Source organism: Chiroxiphia lanceolata, chromosome 9 (genome assembly GCF_009829145.1).
Source record: "Chiroxiphia lanceolata isolate bChiLan1 chromosome 9, bChiLan1.pri, whole genome shotgun sequence".
Taxonomy (NCBI): Eukaryota; Metazoa; Chordata; class Aves; order Passeriformes; family Pipridae; genus Chiroxiphia; species Chiroxiphia lanceolata.
The window spans coordinates 22,505,457-22,529,907 of NC_045645.1; the positions used below are offsets into that span (position 1 = coordinate 22,505,457).

The 24,451-nt window shown below is 36.5% G+C and overlaps 1 protein-coding gene across 4 annotated transcripts in view; it reads right to left on the reverse strand.

Annotated features, from left to right (window-relative positions):
- Positions 1 to 1,170: 1,170 nt before the first annotated feature.
- The window catches only part of NEK7 (NIMA related kinase 7), a 62,348-nt gene continuing 39,067 nt past the window's right edge, over positions 1,171 to 24,451 (reverse strand). For 3 of the 4 annotated variants that reach the window (XM_032696334.1, XM_032696336.1, XM_032696335.1), the window contains exons 6-10: positions 24,207 to 24,315; positions 21,885 to 21,992; positions 15,220 to 15,314; positions 10,673 to 10,786; positions 1,171 to 4,301 (exon numbers count right to left, since the gene is read on the reverse strand). In XM_032696334.1, the coding sequence (XP_032552225.1) occupies positions 4,191 to 4,301; positions 10,673 to 10,786; positions 15,220 to 15,314; positions 21,885 to 21,992; positions 24,207 to 24,315 (537 nt within the window). In that variant the 3' untranslated portion in view covers positions 1,171 to 4,190. Of the gene's footprint in view, positions 4,302 to 7,390; positions 7,597 to 10,672; positions 10,787 to 15,219; positions 15,315 to 21,884; positions 21,993 to 24,206; positions 24,316 to 24,451 lie in introns of all 4 variants that reach the window. The other variant, XR_004358522.1, reaches the window with a different exon arrangement.

The following is a 24,451-nucleotide window of genomic DNA, read 5'->3' on the forward strand; positions in this document are numbered from 1 at the left end:
AACAGGACCAATCAAGCAGAAGCAGAAGACAGGAGTCGTAGAACTGTAGAAGTGAATATGAAAGGAAAACACTTTTTAAAAAGCATGAACTGCAGAAAAAGGGTTCAGGGAAGGGAGTCAAGTTTGAAAAACAAACTTAATCTGTATTTAAGTCATCTTCAGAAACTTAAGTAGCACTCCACTTGGCATAGTCAGAACCTGTATTTCCCTCCTTGGGTAATCTTGCCAGAAAGGTTTAGTTACTCACCCAGACCAAGCCAGAGATCATAAATTCAGAAGATCAACACTGCCACTGTCTAGATGATGTGGGGATATGGCTGGCTTGGAAAAATTTTGACTGTTAAAGAAGTACCAAAAAGTATCGAAAACATCATTTGGCGTCTGCTATCCAGCACCTTTACTTCCAGATTAAACTAACTCTTCACAAAGCAGACCTGAAGGCCTTTGTTGATTCTCCCTCACATCAACCTCCTGTTCCTAGAAACTCAAATACCCAATGCAGCATTCATCACCAGCATTCAAATTCAGCCATTAAGATTCTCATCTCGCTGTATAACAGCAAAGATAAGAGATTAAGTAGACAGATTGTTGAAAACAAACATCACTGCAATTCTGGGTCCCATTCAGAGGTATCTGAGAACCACTGGCATAAGAAGTCCTTCTCCATTTTCCAGGCCTCTGTCAAGAATTTCAGACTGTGGCTTTCTTAATCATGAGCATGAATAAAACACCAGCCTTCTCAGACACTTCTAATACTGCATTTCATCTTCTGGTATACTGGCATGTTTTTAAAGTTTCTGCTCATTACAAAAAGACGACACACTTCTACTGCCTGCTCATACAACTGGTAGCTGGATCATTAGAGTGCAACAGAAGAGGGGAAAAAAACCCCACATTATTCTCTGCTACCAAACCAGTGACATACAGAGTATAAAAAGTGAGTTGATCATATAATTTCTATATACACTACTGATTGCTATTTATTCACGTATGTAGATGAGGTTCACTTGAAATTACTGAAACTACATAAAAACCAGTCAACCTATATATTTTCACATGGCATGAAAATAATTTTAAATTTATTTTTAAATTTTAGATAAAAACACTCCTTTGGGTTAATTGTAAATATGCTGGATTTAGATAAACGTTAGATAAACGTTTGACAAATAATACAAACAAGACTTTTTTTTTTATTGTACTATCTTTTGTTACAGTCAAGAAATCTCACCTAGAATCAACTACTGGAAGCAGTTAAGCTGTCCACTAGACAAGGTAGCATCTACTGTAATACACACACACATATATATATATCTAACAAGAAAAGTATGAAAAATATCATAGAAACACTATAATTTTTATATTGTATTTAGTATCTGTGTGTTTTATTTCTATTAGACTACTGCACAGCAGGGGAGTTTCCAAGACAAAAGAGATTTTATGCAATGTCATTCAAAGCACAAAGTTCACTCCTGAAGCAAATTAATACCAGAGCATTACTGAAATAACAGGAGGAGCTAGTCAGACATTTTGGGTAGAAATGTAATATGTTTTCTTTAAAGAAAATAAACATATAATAACATAGCTTAAAATAAATAGTGTCATATGTCATCATCAACATATGAAAAAGAGAATGGTCGTTTATGAAAGAAAATATTTTATTAGCATGTAGGACACATGGGAGTGCTATAACAGACTTATCACTTTCATATGTTACCAGGTGCTTTACTTTAGGGATAGATTCTACAGTCCCAATTATGTAAGCAGTTCTATTAACCCACGTGGGTTTTTTAATTATAAAGTTTGGTACCAGAGTCATCTGTACCATTTGTTTTACAGATTTTAAATCAGGAACAACTATTTTTTTTCCTCAACACAAGATTTAATCATAAATACTAACCCACCCCCCAAACCTAAAAAAAATTTAAATGCTTAAGCACGCACATTTGCTAACTCTTAACTCATCATTTTTTTACTCTACATATCCTCCAGAGGGAGAGAGATCTATTATCGGTTTCTTTCAGGAAAAGTTCAATACTTTATGCATAAGATTAGATACATATAGCTTGACTGCACTGAGGCTTTTTTTCAGTGATTTTTAAATGTTTAGCCCATTTCAGAAAAAAAATAAATTGTATGAGTACTCGTGCATATTAAGAGTTAATCCTGGTAGTCAAGCAAATATTGTGCTGCCTTTTTCAATATAAAGCATTTCATTCTATGACATATGAAATATAGTTACAGAATATAACCATCATTTTAAAAATTATATAATCAGATAATAAACAAAAACAAATCTAGAGGCTGTAAGATACAAACCAAGGTTTCTCAAATACCTCTTCTCCATTTAAGTCCTACAAGATTAAGTACACACAGAAGTGAGAAGGAAAACTATGGTTTCATAGAATTCATCCTACAAAATCTGGAAATAAAGATTTAAAAAATATGTATTAAGATAAGCTCATGATCTGGCACATACTATTTAGAAACTCCTGTATTTTGCCAAATACAATTTCCATACTATTTGCAGTTTTAAAAAATACAAAACTGGAAACAATCCTGACCTAGGTTGAACATTTCATCCACAAACTCCATAGACAGATTTTTATTTTTTGAGCATTATGTCAAATCAAAAAATTAAAGCTGCACAGAGAAACAAAGAAGCAAAAAAAAAAATCTGAGCATGTAGGGAAGTGACTGCATCTAGCATCTATACATGTATGTACATCCCACTGCTTTTATTTCAACTAACTTCTTTTTACCTACGTAAGGAAAAAAGATTTAACTGACTGTAACAGCTTCTTAGCTGTTATCACTGAAAAGAATTATGCTTAGACAGTTCTGTATAAAAAGTTCAGTCATGAAACTCTAGAAATTTCATTCCACTCTCCATTTTTGCCACATTTAGAAACAAGGCACATTCCTTCCTTAACAATAAAAGTATTATTTAAACACACTCAAAAAGGCACTAAGGTCTAACAAAAATATTCAGCATTTCCTTTTTAACTAATAAAGTATTTGTAAGACAGTTTGCATACATATATTTATTTCCCAAATGAAGGACTGGCAACTTTCTCTTAAACATAAAAGCTAAAATTCAATTTTGCTAAATATAAAACTAATTCTCAGGATATAGTATACAAAAATTATATATTTATGTAGAATACATTTTGTGTTATACTACACTATTATATCTTTCCCAAAAGATTTCTGTACTTAAAAAAAACCAAACACTTTAAAATTTAAATACATTGTAAGGTCATTCAAATTATTTTAAACACAAAAATCTACAAACAGTGACATATACACAAACAGTTGGGAAGTTGTAACCTAAAGATCACATCTTTTAATCAGACCTGCTCAAATGACAGCCTCAGAAGAACCCTCTTTGCTACTAGAAGCATCTGCATGGTTTTAAGACTTAACTATGCAGACTCCTATTGCCCCAGGGCAGTGCTGCACAAATCTATTCAAAGCGACCAGATTCGTGAATCAACACCTAAAATTTTCCCAGAAAACCTCCAACAAGTGTTTTATGTGTATTATGACAGAGTAACAAAACAAAAAGGGCTGTTACAAAAATTTCAGCATGACAAATTTTCCTGAAACTACTTTTCCATCGCACTTGACAAGCGGAGAACTAATCCTATCACCTGTCTACTCTTACAGCAAGAACTGCAAACTACAATTCAATATAAAATACAATAACCTTCTATAATAATTATGTTCCTCTCAGAACAAAGATTAAAATAAAGTTAACTGTGCTGATTCATACTTTCCATAAATTACTATAAAGGTGAGAGATTCAGACATTTTGCTTCTGGATAATAAGCCTAATATCTGTATCATGTGCAAAAGCGCAACTGTGTTTTAGAACTGAGGCCCAACTGAATATAAGTGTTATTACAGAAAATATACTTGAACCCATGTATCATGGAAAACAGTGGTTCTTGGTATCTTGAAATTACACCTTACACATTTAAACCTGTTGTACAACTGCGAGTCAGTAAAAAACAAAAACAAAACCCCCAGAAACAAACAGAAAACAAAGCTTGTGTATGTAAATTGGTTTACGATTCAAAGCACAACGGTAAGCTTCAAATAATTACATTTGTGTAACACACAGAGGGGTGGGACGAGTTATTTAAAATACTTAGTTATCTCTGCTCTCTTCCTCCTGGTCTGGCATCAGTTCAGCTGCTGGCGGTGTGTGCGTGCATACGTTTCGCTACATCGTACACGTAGGTGATGTCTGGTCTCTTCTCCGGGTCGGGGTTGATGCACATATTAACTAATTGTCGCAGCTAGGGAGGGGAAACAACACAACAGGATCGTTGGCCTCTTTACAAGCAGTATTTGTGCTTTATCTAATTCAAATTAATAAAACCAGCAAAAATTAGCCAAGCAGCAGCTCTGCATAAGCCCACACTCGGCCCTCCCTCTCTCGACACGCAGTTTTATGTAAGAACGTATGCAAGGTGCTCCCAGGATTTTTACGTTTTGCACTGCTGTGAACTAAAATTGATGAGCAAATTTAAGTTCTAAATCTTTTTAATGTACAACTTCAGGCATGCATTTAGTCCAATCACACATAACCTACAGAAAATTCCCATGTTTTTGGAGGGGTGTGCCTGCAAGCCTCAGAAGGCTGAGACGAGGTAAATGAGGACTGCTTGTTCATTCACTCAGACAAGAGTTAGCCAGCAATAAATGGCATTTCTGCGTGACAGGTTCCAAGGAACAAAAGGCAGCGGTTCTCCTTCTAACATACAGTTAACCCGCAGAACCTCCTGCTGCCAGGAGCTACCAAGGCACACACATTCAGAAAGCAACTGAGCAAATTAAACCCACTGTGGGCTATTTGTTATAAAGACTTCATCCCCGAGGAAATTTCTGAACTTAAAACTGGAAGCTGGGGAAAAGCACACATTATATTGGCCCTGTTACTTCGCTTGTCCACTGCTGAAGATACTGTATTGGAATAAATAACCTTTGCTCTATATCCCGGTATTTATTCCTTAGGGTTAGATCATTTATTGTGTTCCTTATGGAAAGGACATAATTAACAAATATGTTCACAAAAGCCTGGAAATAAACAAATCACTACCCTAGAAAACCCCATGTTTCCACAAACACCATAACTTAATGGGCCTTTTTAATGCACATATTCAGCAGAAGCAACCCCAAAGAGCTTCCCCACCACCTGGATACCTTTCATTGCCTTCACAAACTGGCAGGACAGTTGCAGGTTTTTCTTCCTCCACTTATATGCCCAAGAACTTATGACATTAGAACTCAATATATTGTCTGGATAACCTTTATGCTTTTTAGTAGTTTTGTCAAATCCTCCTGGATCTCCTTATAGCATTAGGGATAGGTGGGGAAGGGGAAGGACACTCCAAACAACACATTGTGATCCACCCTTCTATGCCAATACGTCAAATTTGGTTTGGTCTCCCATGCAGTACTGTTAGGTATGATTATTGAAAAAGCATTATATAAAGCTTTGTCCATTAGCCCTTGTAGATCAACTGCACACAATGTACAGGGATTTTGTATTTAACAACACAAAAACTACGTCACTAGACATCCCTATTCCCTGGTAAAAACAGCTTAATATTTAAAAATGAGACCATTAATTCTGAAGGTAGTGGTCAGTTTGCTGAATTGAAAAGAAACATATTAAATCAAAATAATTTGTAACAGACTTGCTATTTGAATCTTAAATATCTCAAATAACATTCTGACTAATGGAGTTATAAAAGCCATCATATTGCTTCTGGCAGTCAATAAATAAAATACAATGCCAATGAAAAGAAAAAGTATTAGCCTGTAATAACTCACAAACATTTGAAGAATTGAATGATGGAAATCATTAGCTACTGTAAGAAATAATAATTGCCAGTATGTAATACAAACATGCAAAGCACAACAGTCTCCTGCAGAAGAAGCAGGTGGGACACAGTGTAAGCAAGAGGCACAGTACAGCGTATTAGCAGGGATGAGCAGTTTGCTACATAACACCTCAGACAGCCTGCATGGAAAACAGGAAAGACTGACAAACATCCAAAACCACCAAGCCCGGAATTAGAGTCAAATAAGCAAACATTTTGTGAAGAGAATACAGGTCTAATTTATCTGTAATATACAACACCTAATCTTGAATGTATAGATTTCTCTTTCTCTGTGAAGACTTCCATCTGTTCGACAGAACTGCATACAGTAAACAGTCTTTGTAAGCATCCTTGAGAGACTGAAATCTATAAAGATTGCATCACAGGGAAAGCAGAGTATTCTTTCTCCTGGTTTTCCCAGTTGTTTATCAGTAACTTTACTGCATGTATAACAGCAGAAATAGATCTTCAAGAAACTTAACCTATGAAACACGAGAAGCTTTGTTTACCTCCAACAGACTACTTCACATCTTTTTAATTCTTCTCTCAGATTTCTAAACTGAACGTTATAATCTAAACCCCATTTCAGACTCAAACTGCTTGTTAAGTCACTAAACAGTAAGCCTTCCTTCAGAGTTACTTTTGCACTTGCTACAGAAGATTATAATTCCAGGCTTGAATAAAGTGGTCAAGAAGATTCATTGCTCAGAAAGACAGTGTAGCAAAATGGCATCATTACTCAAAAGTACATGTAAGACTTTAGGTCCTATTAATCCCTGTAGACAGACTTGGAAAAAAAAAAATCATTCATCCACATGGTGTATTGACTGGTGGCTTTTTACAGCTTCTTATTTTTTACTCTCACTAAAATGCATACATAGTTACTGTTGTTAGAATGCAAGAAAAAATATACAAGAATCAGTTTACTCAGAAATTCTCTTTCCAGTGTAAGTGGTGAGCTCCATTAGCGATAAACCTTCACTATTACTGTAATAAAATAAACCACAGGGTCACAGACCTCTTAAAATGGTAGTCACTGCAATTACTGCAAAATCTCTGTCCCCCTCTTCCCCTGGGGAGTCCAGAATCTCACTCAGTAAGGTCAGAATGCTGAGTTGACTATGCTTGGGACAGTGCACAACAATAGTACATATTCCTGAGTAATTTCAAAATCCTTGAGCTCTTTTGAGCCTTGTAATTGAACAGCAAACCCTTGGAAGAAGGTGAATAAATTCTGCTGTACAGGATGAAAACAGTTACATGGAAAGACGTCTTTTGGGACTGAAATGGGACCACGCTGGATACTAATACTTGGATATTAGCACTATTCCTTTACTCCTACAGGAATATCCATTTCAATAAACCTAAAATCCATTTGTCAGTCCCTCTAGTATTAATAAAATTTTCAATGTATCAGAAAAGCTCACCAGTATCATGGGAAGAGGCACTGGGATTCTAAAGTCAGACTACCATTAGAGATGGGAGAAATTTTTTATTACCTGGCACAGTCTGTCCAACAGGCACAGCAGACTTATGACTGAACTAGAGGGACTTCCTGTTGCATCCCCAAGCTGCAAACTTCTTTGGCTGCTTATTGTTCTTAACCTCCTCTGCACACTTAGCACAGTGACTGTCTTTAGCCTGGAGCTTAGCCTGACATTGGAGCAGCGGGACACACTTTCTTTAACTTTAGCAGGTTTTTCAGCTATGAAATAAATTATTATCACAAGAGTCAGGAGGAGAGGGAAAGACAGAAATATGACAGGCAAGTACTTTGCATTGCTAGCTAGCTGAAAAAGAAATTTTCATATAGGGAATTTTGGATGAAAAAACCCCACATGATTATTCTTGGTCTGAATAGGAGACCATCTTGAAGCCTTTTCTGAGTGCTTTTCTCAAGACCTTCTGCTGGCAACTAACACCATCACCATGGACCTGTTGGTTCATTCAGCTGTCACATCTGGGTAGGAGGTTTGCCAATGGACTTTAGAAGAAATGCACCTCAATCAAAGTGAAGATTTTAGAACTTAATCATGAAAGCAATGTTATATTAATACTGGCTGAGAAGATTTTAAGAGTATTGATTGGGTGTGGCAAGGGAGCCCCAGCTTTGAATTCTCTAAAGCAGAACAGCTTTCAATAAATGCTGAATATTCACTCTGAATACCAGATGTTTTTAACAGATATTAAAAAATTGAGATATCCAAAGTTATTAAGCATCTGAAAATCTTGGCTTGTGTCTCTACCACTGAAGCAATAGTTTGTGACTATCTTAGACTATTAGAATTTCTAATCAAAGGTTTTCTAAAAAAATTACCCATCTGTCCATCTAAAGGTGCATCTTTCTGTCACACTATTCTCTAATTACACAGATGTGATACATTACTAATAGGTTGGTCTTATAGAGAATTCAAAATTTAGAAAAAATGTCACATCTTAAAACTCACTAAAATTTACTTACAAAAAGTTTCTCAGAAAAGCGCCTGTCTTGTATTTTGTAGTAAAAGTATTTACACTCCTATATTACAGGATGCAGAGATCAACACTGAGTGAAATTTTTCTTTGTCATAAAAAATGAAGTGGGCTTTACTGATCAGTGAACCCTGATCTTTACTGATCACTGAGTGTGCATCTAACCTGGTTAAAGGTTTGACATTTATATCTCCAGTACAGGTGAAACATTTAGGACAGTATCCTAATATGACAGATAACACTTGATTCTCTTCTTTAGAGTTCTTGCCAGCAGTGTATTTTTTTAACACAAGTAAAAAAAGGTCTGTTTTGGTGCAATAGCTAATAAATGTGTGTGTTTTCCACGTACCTTAGTGAAGGCACAAGTCTTCATATCAGAACATAATGTTCCCATTACAGTTTCCATAGCTGATGACTTCTTTTAAGTAACTATTTTCTTACTTATCTTGATACCTATAATAGCTCTGATTCTCTCATTATCTTTTAAAATAACTCATATGTGTTTTGCAAATAACTGGTTTGTCCACCGTGCACAAGTACATCTGCTTTGAAATAAACAGAACGTAACATGTTGTGTTTTGCATCTGTTTGCAACACGAGAAACTGCACAGATGTAAGGAAAAGGTGGAATCTCTTTCCCCATCCAAACTTTAAGACCTTCTATCTGGGCCAGGCTTTGATATCTGCCCCTTGGCTGGGAATCCACATCTCCAACTTCACACTTAGCTGCAGCGAAGTAGCCCTGCAGGCAGGCCAACTTCAACGAACCACTAGTGGTATCATCATTAAAATCCTGCTGAAGGTCACCATGGAAACCGCCTGCTGAGGCTTCGCTGCTGCACTCGGCATCTCCTAATCAGCTACCATGTGAAATGCAAATTCAGACAGTCTGAAAATTAGTCAAGAAGAATAGAGGATGAGGATGCAGATATGTGAAATATTCATGCGCTTCATGGAAAAAGGAAGACAGCATGAATGACACAACAAAGAACGGCCCTTGACATTCTTGCTATCATTTTGCATTATTGTTCACACCCTACTGTATTTCTAGGCCTCCAGTTCTGAAGTTGGTTATATGAACTGCCATATTTATAGTCTACAATAAATAATAATTAAAAACGGCCAAGGTAAAATAACTAATTGGAAAACCCACAAAGAGGTATAGCGTATAAATTACACAATAGATCGTTATTTCATCCTTTGTAACATCACCCAATTATCTTTTTAAGTCCAGTTTGTTTCATAAAAGGGGAAAAATTGTCACTATAAATACAAAACAAAACACTGAGCAGTAATCTTTTATTAATAGTCCAATCACTGTCTTTGAATGCAAGAAAATTTAAGGTTCAGAATTAGAAATTCCTACTCTATAAATGAAATTGTATAATGCTTTATGTTTATTTGTTTTTTCAAAGTAATCTTTAATTCATGTAGGTTCAGTTCAATTAGAATTGGTTACTAATACCTGTTCTTTGGTTTACAGCTTCTATCAGTTTGCCCTGTTCTTTTCAAAGTGGGAAAGTGCTTCAAAAGTGGCATCTCAGAACATTAACAAGCAAGCATTTATATTTTTCCATTCTGTTACACTAAGAAAGATACTTATTTTGTTTAGTTTCTTTTCATTTTATAGCTAAAAAAAATCCTCCCTTAAATGCACTAATGACAGTAAGAACTGTTACCTATCAACTTAAAACAAACACTGTTGCGATATGCATGAGTATATTGTTCAAATTCAATTATATTATGTCTGGCTATACTTCTCTGAAATCTACTATTAGTGTTGTCAAGAACCACTCTTTCTTGCAAAAGAACTGCCATTCAACTGTATTGAACAGCACACTGCAGTTTTATAATGCAGACAAATGGGAACTAAACAATTCATTTTTACTACTGAGTTACATTATATCTATTTTAATGCAGGCCCCTAGAGAAGCAAGGCCAGTGCACTAATTTACTGTGCAACATAAACTTGTTGTGCTTTTAGAAAAGCATACTACAGATGTAAGACTCCCATTTTGGCATGTGGAACATACATCATTGTGCATTCTGGGAAAGTATTTTGTCATACTTGCAAGGAAGCCCAATGAAATTAAGGATCTAACAGCGTGACGTTTCCATCATTAATACTCTCAAATATAAATCATATGAGAGACTTGTTTTGACAGGAACATTTGAGTGAGTTCAACAAGCAAACACTTATGGGCATAATCTGCAAATAACATAAAATCACACAAGTTCATTTATTTCCCTGGAAGCGTGCCAGCTTACATACACTGAGGATCCAGCCCATGAAAAGGAAAATTACTTACTTCCTCTGAATAGTGATCTGAAGGGAGAGGTGGGTAGTCACACTGTTCTATCTTCTTGCACAGAGAGTACAAGTTCATTTTATCACCATAAAAGGGACTCTGCAGCGCAGCCATCTGTTTAAAGAAAATGCACAGTTTTCTTTTGTGTTTTTAAGTAAACCTATTTTGTCATAAAATCTGTAATACTAACAAATCAAGTGATTCTTAATGACTTTGAATTTCCTGCTTAGATAATGTGTTGCAGAGCTAAAAACAGAAGTTCCAAAACTATTACTGTAACCAGTGTGTGTACTCGTTCTATGTCATATAATCACAGCTGTCACAGTCCTTGCAGTGCAATATTTAAATTGCACACCATTAGGGTTTTATTATTAGAATATGAAGAAAAACCCAGTAGTTTACGACAGTGCTGTGAGTGTGGAGGGTCCTTGCACCACGAGGGAGACCAATAAAACCCGAAAACATACTTTTCCTTTGAAAACATTTTGGAAGAAAAAAACATGACTTATATGAAAACATTATCTGACCCAAAGCAATGCAGTGTGTAGAAAATGCTGAGTAACAGCAGTAGGAGATTTTGTAACCTTCCACAGCCATGACACTAGACTGCCATACAGATGGGGGGTTTTTTAAAACAAGAAAACACTATCATCTATACTTTCAAAAAAAAAAAAAAAATAAAACCCAGACCCAAAAACTTCATAGTTCAGGATGTTATTAAAAAAGATACTTTAAAAAAAAAAAACAAACCCAAACTTCATCAGAAGTCCCAAACTGGCACCTATGGCTATAATTTACAATTAAAATACAAAAATGAGAAAGTCTGTTGCAGAGCACTTATATAAATGACAGCTTAAAACCAGCATTAGTAAACCTACCCTTTATTTCCAGACAATGTTGCAACTTGACACTTAAGGTGGAAACAAATGCTATGGTTAGCTGCATTAGAAATGTAAAAATTCGTTTAAAATCTCTCCTTTCTGTTCAAAACCTTCGAAATCTTTTAACTGCAGCAGCCTGAATGCTGCTCTGAGTGCAGAGCTGCCCCAAAGTCAGTCACCCTTTTCTACATGTGCTAATAAGTCTGATTTTGGAAGGACAATGTGTACATTCCCCAGACAGGCAGAGTGTGTGTGAAACACGCTAGTCCATGCTGTGCTACTCAGTGAGCTTCAGCAGGGACAGGACAAGCTGAAAATGGCTCTCATCTGTCTTGTGGTCTTCCAGATAGCAGTTTAACTCTTTCGTGTCTAAGCACCAATATCACTGAGGGAAATGTATGAAGAAAATTACCAAAATTCTCTTACATTTACTTTGTATCTGATTAAAATGCTCTCATATAGTTCAGTACTTTTTCATATTACCTTCAAGTAAGAACAAAAAATTGTAAAGCTCCCAAGACAAATATCATGCTACAGTTCCATCCTAAACTCCTCCCAAAAATTCTGTAACTGTATTACCAAAATAACGTTAATTTTTGGATGACATTGTCTCTTACCTTAAAAAGAATGTTAAAAATGCAAGCTAAAGACCAAAAAAGAAAAGAAGGGAGGAAAAAAAGAAAAATCAACTGCAGGGTCTGTATACATGCAGAAATTCTAAATAAATGCAGAGATATTCATTTTCGTACTCTAGGTGTTCATTAAAAAGTACTTTTGTTTGAATGCTGCCGAGTGTTAAAAAAATTTCTGAATGTCCCCTAAGGAGTTAAAACAGGAATACTATATTTTCATGCATCTCCTGCTTTGACAGATGAAAAATGTCAACTGTCCTGTTTTTATTTTCAAGCTTTTGCACTATTCATCTGGTTCATTAGTGCATCTCGCTGCTGCCCCTGACAGCTGCTCGCCCTCTCCTCCCAGCAGCTGAATTTTTCAGGCTAATTTGATCCTCCACACTGAGACGATCACTAGAATGATTGACTTGCTCCCTGACCTCCAGGGTCTGACTTTCCTGATTAGTATTCTGGGGGTGTCTGAGGGACGAAAGCCCACTGTCTGTCTTCAGGGCTGGTGGCAGCTCACTCTCTCTTTTTTTTTTCCTTTCTTTTTTTTTTTTTTGAACTGTAAGCCACCAACCTACAACCCTGTAAGGATGCAATTGCTACGCTGAACAATAAAAGGAAATGTGTAAGACCTACTTTTCCATGTAAAGGTCCATGTAGCAAAAGCACAGCATCTTGATTTTAATTAGTAAAGTCTACTTTGTTGCATATCAATTAAAACTCCAGAGGTAGTGTTTTTGAGGCTTCAGAAATACCTGGGGCTCTAAAAAATTCAGACTTTAAAACACACTTCTAAAAATCTTACTGGCCTCACAGCATTGAATAATACATTGTAATATGCGTTAGAAATCATAATTTTTAAAAACAACACATATTATAACAAGTTAGTCTAAAATTAAAACATAACCAAAAAGAATTTAGCAGCAATTAAGCATTTCTTGAGATGTGATAAATCTGCCACAGCTTTTCTCCTAATAATCTGGAGACAATCCAGAGTACATATGAGCACATATCACCATCAAATCAACATAATAAAACATGCTCAAATGCAGGCAATGGACATATCACAAAAAGACACCAAGCACAGAACTGCAGATAAAAAGAATACGATGCATTAGTCCACACAGTCTTGGAAGAACCTCAAGTAACCACTTCCAAATAATTTAAAAAAAATAATGATACTGAGAAAAATGCTTGAGCATGTATTTTGAGTTTGGTATACCTAAAATTTCAAAATTACACTTCAGTGCTCTACGAAAAGCTCCACAACAACATATGAAAACCCATCACAAACATCTGGTATGTTGAAGAATTAACTAAATGAGATAAAAAAAAAATTAAAAGCTATAATTGAAGACACTGCCATATACTGTAGCTATATATCAACAATAAGGATCCTAATAATTATTTTATATTTACAATAAGGAAAACAAACACCATCATAACTTAAATACCATCCTGGTAAAACTTCTAAACTAAATCAAAGGAGAGTAGTATTTCAAGATGCTGGTTAATCAATGGAATTAAGATATTTAATTCCGTTGACTGAAATTATTTTGAAATTATTTACCAGATCAAAGAAAAATGTAATATTCACATAGATGTTTAATATACTGTACCAGCACGAAGGCAGGAAGTTTAAAAAAAAAATCTTCAGAAAAGTGCTACTGATTTCTGTCCCGCAATTTAATTTCATATAACATAAAAGAAAAATTAACCTTAAACCATGTTTTTTTAGATAATGATTACTTATTCAAAGGTTTTATTTGTTTGCTTCCAGATTTAAAAATTACTAAGGAAAACCAATGAGTGGCAAAGAAGTAGTAATATTGAAAAACGCTCATCCACCTTTGTGTTACCTTTGGGCTTGTGCAAGTGTGCACAGCAGTGAAATCAATGGCAGCTGCCATGGCCAGCACTGAGGAATTTCAATACAGTTTAAGTTCAGAATTTAAACTTCTAAATGCTATCAGCTACAAGACATCATTCCTATGAATCATCCCCAAGGTTTAGAAGCAACAGCTATACACAGATCTGCAAACTGCAGAATTGCAATAGAGCTATTTGTTCTTAATATTCAAAGCAGCATGTCAGTGATAGAAAGTAAATTAATATTACTGGAGACAATTCACTAGTTGTAATTCAATTTTAACAGGCTGACAGTGTCTTCTACAAAATCCTAAAACAAACAGGAGGTGTTGATACTGTTGAGTATGTGTTAAATGAGTTCTGTCGACTCACTGAGGCAGGTGGTTTTTAGGTAAACAAAAAGTATATGGCCTGAGTTTATGAGTTTTTACCTGGAAGATGACTAGGAAGACTTCACTGCCATTGAACCAAATTTTTTTCCAGCATCCTTCAACACAAGTGTGTTCAATATCTGTAAAGATCTTTGAAGACATAATTGCCTTGGAAGCCTACCTGTTTTTAACACCTTCATCTACCTCAATTTCAATTTGCCTTGTATCTTTGTTTTCTCAGAATATAATATTATTTAAAATTATGTGTCACCTACCAATCTTAAATGTAGAAATACAGAAATCAAACACTAATTGCAGTTTAACCAATTGTACAAAAATAGAAAAGTTACATATGTCTGTGCAGCAGAACTCATTATCTTGAGAGATAACCCAAACTAGGAGTAATAACTGAACATTTTCTATTGTTTTACTTAGGTTTTAAATATTTATAAAAATAAGAATATTTATAAAAATAAGCAATTTGTATTAAAGTAACTTACTGCAAAGAATCTATCATGAAAACACGTAGAACAATTTTATATGTGCTTGTTATTAATTTATTCATCCTGCAGTTCATTTATCAATCCTTCATTTATATTCATTTATTAATCCTTCAGTTAAGCTCCATCTTCACCAAATTGCTGCAAGATCTTTGTAGCAAGCCCAGCAAAAGGTAAGTCTCAAGTAACATGTAACTTTTACACATGTAAAAGTATTCCATACACTGAAGTTATGTAAGGGGAGTGGGGGGGAAGGGGGAAGTACAAGAGTGTTATTAAGTTCACTGTATATATCAATATTACCTCATACAGCAGACAGCCTAGGGACCAGATGTCAGATTTGAAGTTGTAACCATTTTCATGTATCCTCTCTGGAGACATATAATAAGGTGTACCAACTGCAATAAACACAGAAGTATTTTTGAATGAAAACTTCTGTTGTTACACATTAGTAAAATTACAGTTTTCCAGGCTGAAAAATATTTTTCATCTTCTATTTCTTGTTTTGCTACACATATAATTTCAAGTCTTATTTATGACACTTCAGTTTGACAGAAATACATGAATTAGATATCTATTTCACTACTGATACCTAATTACCAGAACTATTCAGTTGTAGAATACTTCCAATTTTTGCTTTTAGAGAAGCTCAAAAGTAATAAGTTTCTCCTGAAGAGAACCTGGGGAACATACTAGACACACACACACATCCCTGCTTCTGCTCCAAGCTGTTATCACTGGCTAGAAACAACAGCTAGAAATTCTCCTCCATGGGTTGAATTTCATTATTTGTTTTGAAAGTTATCTGCTCTTCCTTCTGAGAATATAAAGATCTGAAAAAGTTGCTTTTGAAACTAATAATAGCTGGAATTCAAACGGAGCCTGAAATCCAGGACCTTCAGATATGAAGGCAGGAAAACCTGTTAGCCCAGCAGAGGTTGATGTTCCCATAAGTAACTCAGCCATTTGCTGCAGGACTCAACTCCATGAGGGCTTTTCAGCTCCCAAACCTGTGCCTGTCCCAGCTTAATCCTGCCTGAGAGCTGTGGGCTCTGGAGACATCTGCTCTTGAAAAGCAGCATTCACTAGGACTGCCCCAGAGTTAATTTATATTGGATACTCCAGGACATCCCTCCTCTTGATTTTAATCAAACTCTGCCCATCTTTATTACTTGAAAGAGAGAAATTCTGAGAGATGTTTCAGCTCTGTAAAAAAATGCCATTACAAAAAAAAAAAAAGTATCTGAGTGATGCATTCTTAAATGACTGAGCAATTAAGAAAAAAGAAGTTATGAAAAATAAGGATAGTAGTAATTTTGGTGCATTGTTTCTGAACCTTCTCCCTGTATCCCCCAAAATGACTGCCTAACAGCAAAAATAGTCACAAATCTATGTAGAATTTTACTTCAATTTTGTTAGGAATATGTTCTTAAGCACTGAATTCTGATGATGAAAACCAGCTGAATTCTGTCAATGCAACGTAAGCTGATTTTATTTTGAAACCAAACACCTTGCAACACCAGAGATTAAAATTAGCACTCTCACTACAAGCTACAAAAATTAAGAGTATGAAGCCCATAGTACTTTATGTAACACAAAGATCTTGAAACACTTCTACACTTCTGAACAGACGAAGTTAATTCAGAATTGATCTCTGTGTGAATGTTAGAAATGGAGATACAGTGAATACGTAAGCAATTCCACATGTGAGTAATCAGGTTAATAGTTTTAAATTATTGGATAAATAATTTTACTCTAATCATTTCCAAACATTAAAGGTTTTGCTCTGACAAGGTACCTTACCTTAGGGGCTTACAGTGGAGGGAGAAGTACTCTCCTACTTGAAAGGCCCAGCTCAGACAGGGAAACCCTGTACCACCTTATCTCAGGTCAGGCCACTGCTGCTGGTAACCCGTAATTTCAATTGATCTCCTTCTTGGCAGACAATACTGAAAATCCATATAAACTGAGAATGTGCTTCTGTAATGTAGGCAAGGACAGAGGTCCCCAGATTGTATCCTACAATGGATCTGTCCCACTAAATATTTTGGGGCGGACTTCTACCCCCAGAAAGCAGACACTTTGCAGCCCCTCTCCTTCAGTGCTGGGCTGAGGAATCACTGCAGCTCTGAACTGAGACTGAAAATGATCAAGAGCTTAGAAGGAGAAAGGCTGGGGAAAAGCAACTCAAAATAATGGATTACTGCAGGAGACGGTCTCATGGGATGTTTGTATTCACTCAAGAGAGGAATGGTCAAGAGGAATGGTTCTTTTTGCTGTGAAAGAATATACAGGCAGATGGGTAGACTGCAACAACAAAACTACCAGAATATCCAAAGCAACCCTGTTTTCTAATGTATCAACAGTGGTACTTTAAAGGGTGTTTAATGACAGATATCTTAACATTGGAAACTGCAATTAAACAACATTTGGCATGACATAGCTTTCATATTTTTATTATCCTTACTGTTTTACTTCCCTGTTGCATTTATTTTCTTCAACACCCCAAGGACTTGTGAGCTTGGACACCTCTGAAAAATTTCAGCTGCATTTTGCACCCATTAATTAATGCACTGGTTTCATATACTGTGATGCTTTGTTGGCAGAACTCATCCAACAACAAAAAAATAGGTTTAATAGTAACCTGGTTGTTCACTGGTTCCAGCAGCAGTGCCTTTGCTGCTCTGAGATATCACACAAGTAGCTGGCAGTGAGTAATGTGCTAGAAAGAGGCTTCACAGAAACCACAGGGGGCAGCTGAAAACATAGAGGTTTGAAGGTTCATAGTCTACCAAAAGCAAAGGTAATTTTAACCAGTAGCTCTGGGAAGCCTGCTGATACATTAGGGGTCTGATATGACTGTGAAAGATTGATGATAGTGAAAAGGAAGAACAAATGTTACCATTTTACAGCATTTAGCCTAGCGTAACACCTTCACTGCAATGCAGCCTGAAGCCCCTGATGACCAACTAGTGAAAGGAATTGAAATTACCTATGTTAGTCATGGAATCACAAAAACAACTTTAAGATTCAGACATCATTACTACTTGTAAGCTGTTTTTTAACAGAACATGACACTAAAGATTCATAATTCTGACATTCAGGAGCTACTGAAAGCACTGCAATGATCCTTTTAACACCGTGAGCAATCTGGGGACATCGCTGTGCTGCTGGCAAGCAACTACCACTTGCAATTGTACATTATGTTTCCTTCCTGGATTGTTTTTTTGTGTTAAGTGAAATACAGCATCCCAACAGCACCGAGACTGGCAACTTCCTGACTTCATTTACTCATATGAAGATACAGAAGTGGGATAATACAAGGAAAAGACATAACCAATTGAGGTGCCTATATTTTTAAGAAAAAAATTGGTAACTTTACTGTTCAGTTCCCCACATCTGCACATCTCTGATAATCTGCAGGTCCGAACAGTAAACTCCTTTAAAATGGCTGAGGTCAAATAGAGTGCTTCCTCAGAATCTGCTGCTGCTCTGGAGTTCCCTCCCTTTAAAGATACTGTAGATCCAGAAAGTGTTGATTCTATACACAAACTTTCTGCTATTGGGAGAGGGAATTGACATAATGGAAATGGTGGTTAACAGGGAGCAGGAAGTTGGATTTGAAGGACCAGAGGCAAAGAATCCATCATGAAAAAGGGAGTTATGACATAAACAATCCATCTTATTACCTGCATAAACACGTAATTCACACCGCAGTTGAGCTACAGTGTGTTCACTAAAAAACTGAGTGCATCAACAAGTGGAATGAAATGCAGTAAACAGGTCTAAATACTATCAAGCTGGAAGAGAAATCTGCCTGGAAAATGTTAAATCTACTCATACAAAACAATGTAATGGCTGACTCGGAAGGGGTTTATCAGCCTATAGCTTTAAAAAAGGCCAACCACTGACACAACAAATTCTCTAAGACATGGCACTTCACAATGTGGTTTAGTGGGCATGCTGAAGGTTAGGCTTGAGGGCCTCTGAGATCCTTTCCAACCCTAATGATTCTGTAATGTTTGGGGTTTTGTGCATGTTTAATACAGGTACAGGAGATTTCCAAGTCAAGGATACAGGACCTAAAATACCACACTTATCCAAAGTAATTCTGCAACCCAGTCCACATTATGCAAATATTTTAACTACAGAAATCTATCTATAAACATCTTGGGTTATTTTTTAATGGAGCATTGTACGAGCACAACAATTTATCTTCAGCTTTCAAACTACTGTAAGAGACCTCTGTACCTAAAATAAGATCTGCTTTAATACAACTTCTTTGATCACTGCAATTAAACTGCTGCAGATTTCCCTGCCAGCCTTCTTGTACACTAAGGGTGTAGGTTCTCAGAAGGGTTTGGTATCAAACTAGAGTTTATTCACAGAATGGTGCTGCATACCACCACCTAAGCACACCCTCTGCTGGGTTAGAAATCCACACACAGGAGGAAAGGAGAGTATTTGCACATATTTTCATGAGGTATTTTGTTCCCCACAATCTGCATGAGTTTATAGTTAAATCCCTCATAACACAGCTCTGTGTTTGGGACAGCAGCATCATGGAAATGACAGAAGTTGTCAAACCAAGAAGAAACACCGGAATTCAATACAGATGATCTTTTACATTCAAGCATTTTAAGAAGATTGCAGTTCTGCTGCTTTGCCCTGCAAGAAGGTATTGACATCCTGGTGGCAGTGCCTGCCTGGACAACACACTGTGCAGCTTTATAGCACAAGCACAGCAGAGAACTGAAGTGATTCTTTTTGTAACTGAAACACTGACATATGGACTATTTTTACATCCACTGAATGGCTAAAACAGAATGTTTGCATGTTTCCATGAGCTGGTCTTAGAACTGCCATGTCTCTGAAGAGTGTAAGGCCTGGCCTTCAGCCATTAAAACAACTACAAAAAAACCCCCTAACAGTCACAAGGAAAGGAATACGAAGCCTTTGTGGAACCATATTCCCCTTTCTAATATAAAGTCTGCTGAAAACAAGAAGTTCTGTCATGTTTGTATGCAATCAACAATGCTAAATGCCTCCTTTCCCTTTGCACTTTTGAAAGAAAGATTTCAAAAAGGTATACACTTGACATAATAGAAAAATCTACCCCTTGATAAGGCTGTATAGAAAGAGTTAAAAATATGAACGAACCCTGTCCAGCTCAGTTCATTTGTTTCAAATGGACCATCAGTAAGTATTCTAATTAAATCAGTATTATTCATAATTAGCAGTTAGAAGCTGTACCTAATTAAAATTTTAGTACATTTCTTTATCTCTGAAAGCCTGAATCTAGTTTGCTACTGAAATTTTTATAGAGCCTGTAAACAAGTATAAATTGCTACACATATGTTTGTAATTCACTGGGTTTTGTGCACCAAAGGTTTATAGAATCATAAAAAGGTACAACTTCGAAGGAAATTTCAAGAAAACCAGCATCAGAAACTGCAGAAGAAATTCATTTTAAGAAGCAGTCTCTGCTAATGACATGATAAATCAGAGAGTCACTGTCTCCCCTGTAGCCTAAGTTAACAGCTGAAACAAACCTTTTTCCTAGGCTGAATTCTGACATTAGATCATAATTAAGAGTGAAATGGGAAAAGAGGAGACAGGGAAAAAAGAAAATAAAAAATAGCAGCTCCTCCACCAGGACGCAGCACCCAACATTAGAAACAAAGCTGCCATCCTCCCACCCCTCACTCCCTGGACAATTCTTCATCTGTAAAAGATGATCTTTAAAGGGCTTGGGGGTTTTACACTGTTTTTAACTCGGGCTCAACCTTCAGCTTTTTAAACTTCTAGCTCAGTCTTTGCAACCATTCCCCTGCCACAAGCCAAAAGAATCCAGAGTTGAGGCAGTTTGTTCCTCTTTAACTTCCTGACTTCTGCCTCGGAACACAGATCTAACTCTCCCACCCTCACTGTGGACTTCTGCCTTTTTTGTGAGCTCCTAATCCACAGATAAGGATTTACATCTCCCTCTTCACATTCTTTGTCCATTTGCAGACAGTAGCAGGACTCAACTACAAGCTGATCTCACCAGTGGTATCAGAGAGTAACCACTGGGTTATGAAGGCAGCATGAACAGCAGCACTTGAGATAAAACACTGTCACATCCTCATATCAGATCTTCAGTGTGGAACCCAAGCACATTTCCAGTCTGGTCTCACCACTTTGCTGTCATCTTCTCTCTCTTTTTTTATTAATGCAAGATTGTACATCTGTGCCTGAGGTTCACTTCAGTCCCATTAAGATCTCAGCAGTTACTGGTTTTGACTATGCCACTACCAGTATGCACCAAACATGGTAAAAAACAGGAAGGTACAAAGGAGTGACCAAAGACTTTTTGGAACACAGGGAAGTAAAAATCAAAAGTCTCCCTTCTAAAATATTTTTTTCAGTTGTTAACACAGGTATCACCCACACCTCAAATATGGTACAAACACGCCAAACATCAATCCTCTCTTCTTCCATGTTCTACTGCTAACTGGGAAAACTTAAATTAAGAGATGAGGATAAACATGGCATATTTTAATCTGGGAAGTCTGCTATTTCATAGTCTAATTAGAAACATCAACATCTGAAAAGAAACAATTCTTTGTGTGTCCTCCAATGGCTCTAACATAAGCACTGCAAGTATTACTTTACCATTTTTAGGAAACACTTGTTCAGAGGCAGAAATGTACATTAGATGATTCAAACTAAGTGGGGGGGAAAACCCAATGAGCTGTAGTGTTGAAAGTACTGCCTCAGTACTTAACAGTTTTTCTGTATTTGTCCATGGTGCTGACCACTTTTATTATTATTATTATTATTGAAGACCTTTATGACCACGTTTTTATTATTGTTTAAGAACAGCTTCAGCTGGATCTAACTGTTTTCTTCCTCCTCCTGAGTGGGCACATGTAAAAAAAATAAAAAAAATCTACCTGTCCAACACCTGTACCTCAGAGAAAGCTTACCTAAAGAATGTGCAGCTGTTGTTTTGGAGCTGAAAAATCGACCAAGTCCAAGGTCTCCAAGCTTTACTACTCCTGTAGCTGTAATGAACACATTTGCTGGCTTTATATCTGAAAGAAAAATAAATTAAATTTAAAAGTCACAGTAAGATCACAAGAAAAGCTATTGCTCTAATAATAGACCAAAAGAAGATTTTATTTACAGCTAATACTGGTAAAATTTAATGGTGGTGTTCAGAAAGAATGAGTCTGGAATTTAGAACTTCAGCTACTTTAATAGTACAAACATCACTCAAGCAAGAAAATCAAGAGCCATGAAAAATATTTTCAAAAAAACCCAAGCAAACAAACAAACCAAACCCCAACACTCAAAGCCAAACAGTAGATATAAGGCAGTTCATTACTACTTTATATAAGCTACATAGAAGGTCTTGCATTAGAACTACAGAACCTCTTATTATGTCTAAGTAACAGCACAGAAATGTTTTCAAGCACTGTAAAAGATTTTTCATCACTTTTGCTGTTCACATAAACCACAGTGACATAATGTTATTCATTTGAAATAGGTAACTGATTCTCTAATAGCAGGCATTAAAAAAATAAAAAAAGGCAAGTTTTACTCAGGAGAATGGTTATTTGCACTCATCAATGGAACTGGGCTAATCAAGTAGAAACAAAGAAAAATAATGATGTATACCCCAGACAGTTATTTTTCACAAGTAATACTCAGTTTAAGTTTTAATCCAGTCCCTTAGAGACAACAGCACAGACTTTTATTTTATGGTTTTTAAACAAGGTACTTATCCTGTTTCTAAATAAACTGACCTGTTATTTGTTTGAGAAGGGAGTCTAGCTCATACTCAGCTCGAGAGCAATGCACTGTGGCTCCAAACTTGAAGAAAATCACTTCAGTTGTATAAGAGGGGATTACAGTTTGCATAAATATGGGTAGAGTGAAAGGAATGGTTAACAACCCTTCAAACACCAGTGTTTTCAGGTTCCCAATAAAAGAGTTACAAAACCTTGTAAGCTTTAGAGAACAATACAGAAGCAATCACGTTACGCTGCTATCTGACCTAGTTTTCAGGAGTTTGGATCACCCTTTGTGTAACAGTCCAACACGGACATAGCTAAACTTAAAAATAGCTTTAATTGTCATTGGTTTTGGTGTGTAACCATGGAATCATTAGATTTGCCATAGGTTTGCCAGAAGCTTCGAAGTTAATATTTCATTTTAAGGAACTTAAAATATCCTTTTGATTTTGAGTTTAGTCACAAAAAGCAATAAAGGAAGATACCTGTACCCTATGGAAAGAATCTGTAATTTTATATCCTGTTCTTTGTATCATTTGCACTTGCAGGCATCTGTACAAATGCATAAAGGAAAAAAAAAAAAGGAGAATCACAAGGGAAAGCTGTTTACAGGGGCAGGGGCATCTAAGCTGATCTGCTGAAGGGTGCAAGATTTCCAGCTGCAAATGACAAAGCCCAGCAGAGAACGAGGGGCTGCTGCCTTCAGGCAGCTCTGCATCCCAGTAGAAGGAAACCACTAACCTAAGACATCCAATTCCCCCTGAACCCAACGAGACAGCTTACATACAACTCACATACAACTCACGAACAGAGGGATTTCCAAGGGAAAAAAAAATTGTACGTCTGAGAAGCAGCTCTGTTTTCCTTGACTCAGAGTTACAAGGTAGAATGAAGACAACACAGAGAAGACAGCAGTACAGAGGTCTAAAATGGGCCAAGGAGGTTCAGTACCTGACAGGGATAGCTGTTGTGACACAGTACTTGACACAGAGATTGGGTTAGTGGTAGTGGAGAGGAGCAGAGAATTGGAGAAAATGCTCAGAGCTGCACATAATCAGAGCTCCCATCTCCAGGACTGGGAGAAGGGCCTGTACATCACCATTCGGCATGGCAAGAGGCAAATACTTTTGTAAGACAACCAGGAGCAAGAGGTGGAAAGAATGGCTGTGCAAGAAGGCAGGTAACAACATCTGGGTGAGACAGGGGGCAAATACAGAAGAAAAAGAACAGGACAGAAAATAAGAGCCAGAAAAGTCAAGTAGCACATGGTAGCATCTCCATCGCTTACAGAACTATCACTTCTTTTGAAAATTTGGTTATCACAAGCCATGGCTGCAAACAAATGCCTACCACAACAAATGTACAACCACAAACTTCTGTCACGGTTTTCCATTACTTATAAAACGTTACAGAAATGTACATTGTGTCCGCTGTCAAAATTGATTCCAACCAACTTAATTCTCACGTAGTAAAAGGTTTAGTAAAGACAAATCATCTTTGATCCTGTATTACCTCTATGCATAACACGACGAGAATGCATATGTTCCAAGGCACTGCAAAGCTGAACAAAGTACTTCCAAACTGTTCTTTCAGGAATCAGCCTCTTCTGTTTCTTAAAATGCTTAAAGAAAAAAGGATGGACAGCGAATATTAAAAATTAAACCTTGCATTAAATGACTGGGAAAAGACTAAAAATCCTTTATTAAAAAAAAACCAAAACAAATACAAGAGGCTCACAACCTATTGAGAAAGGTTTA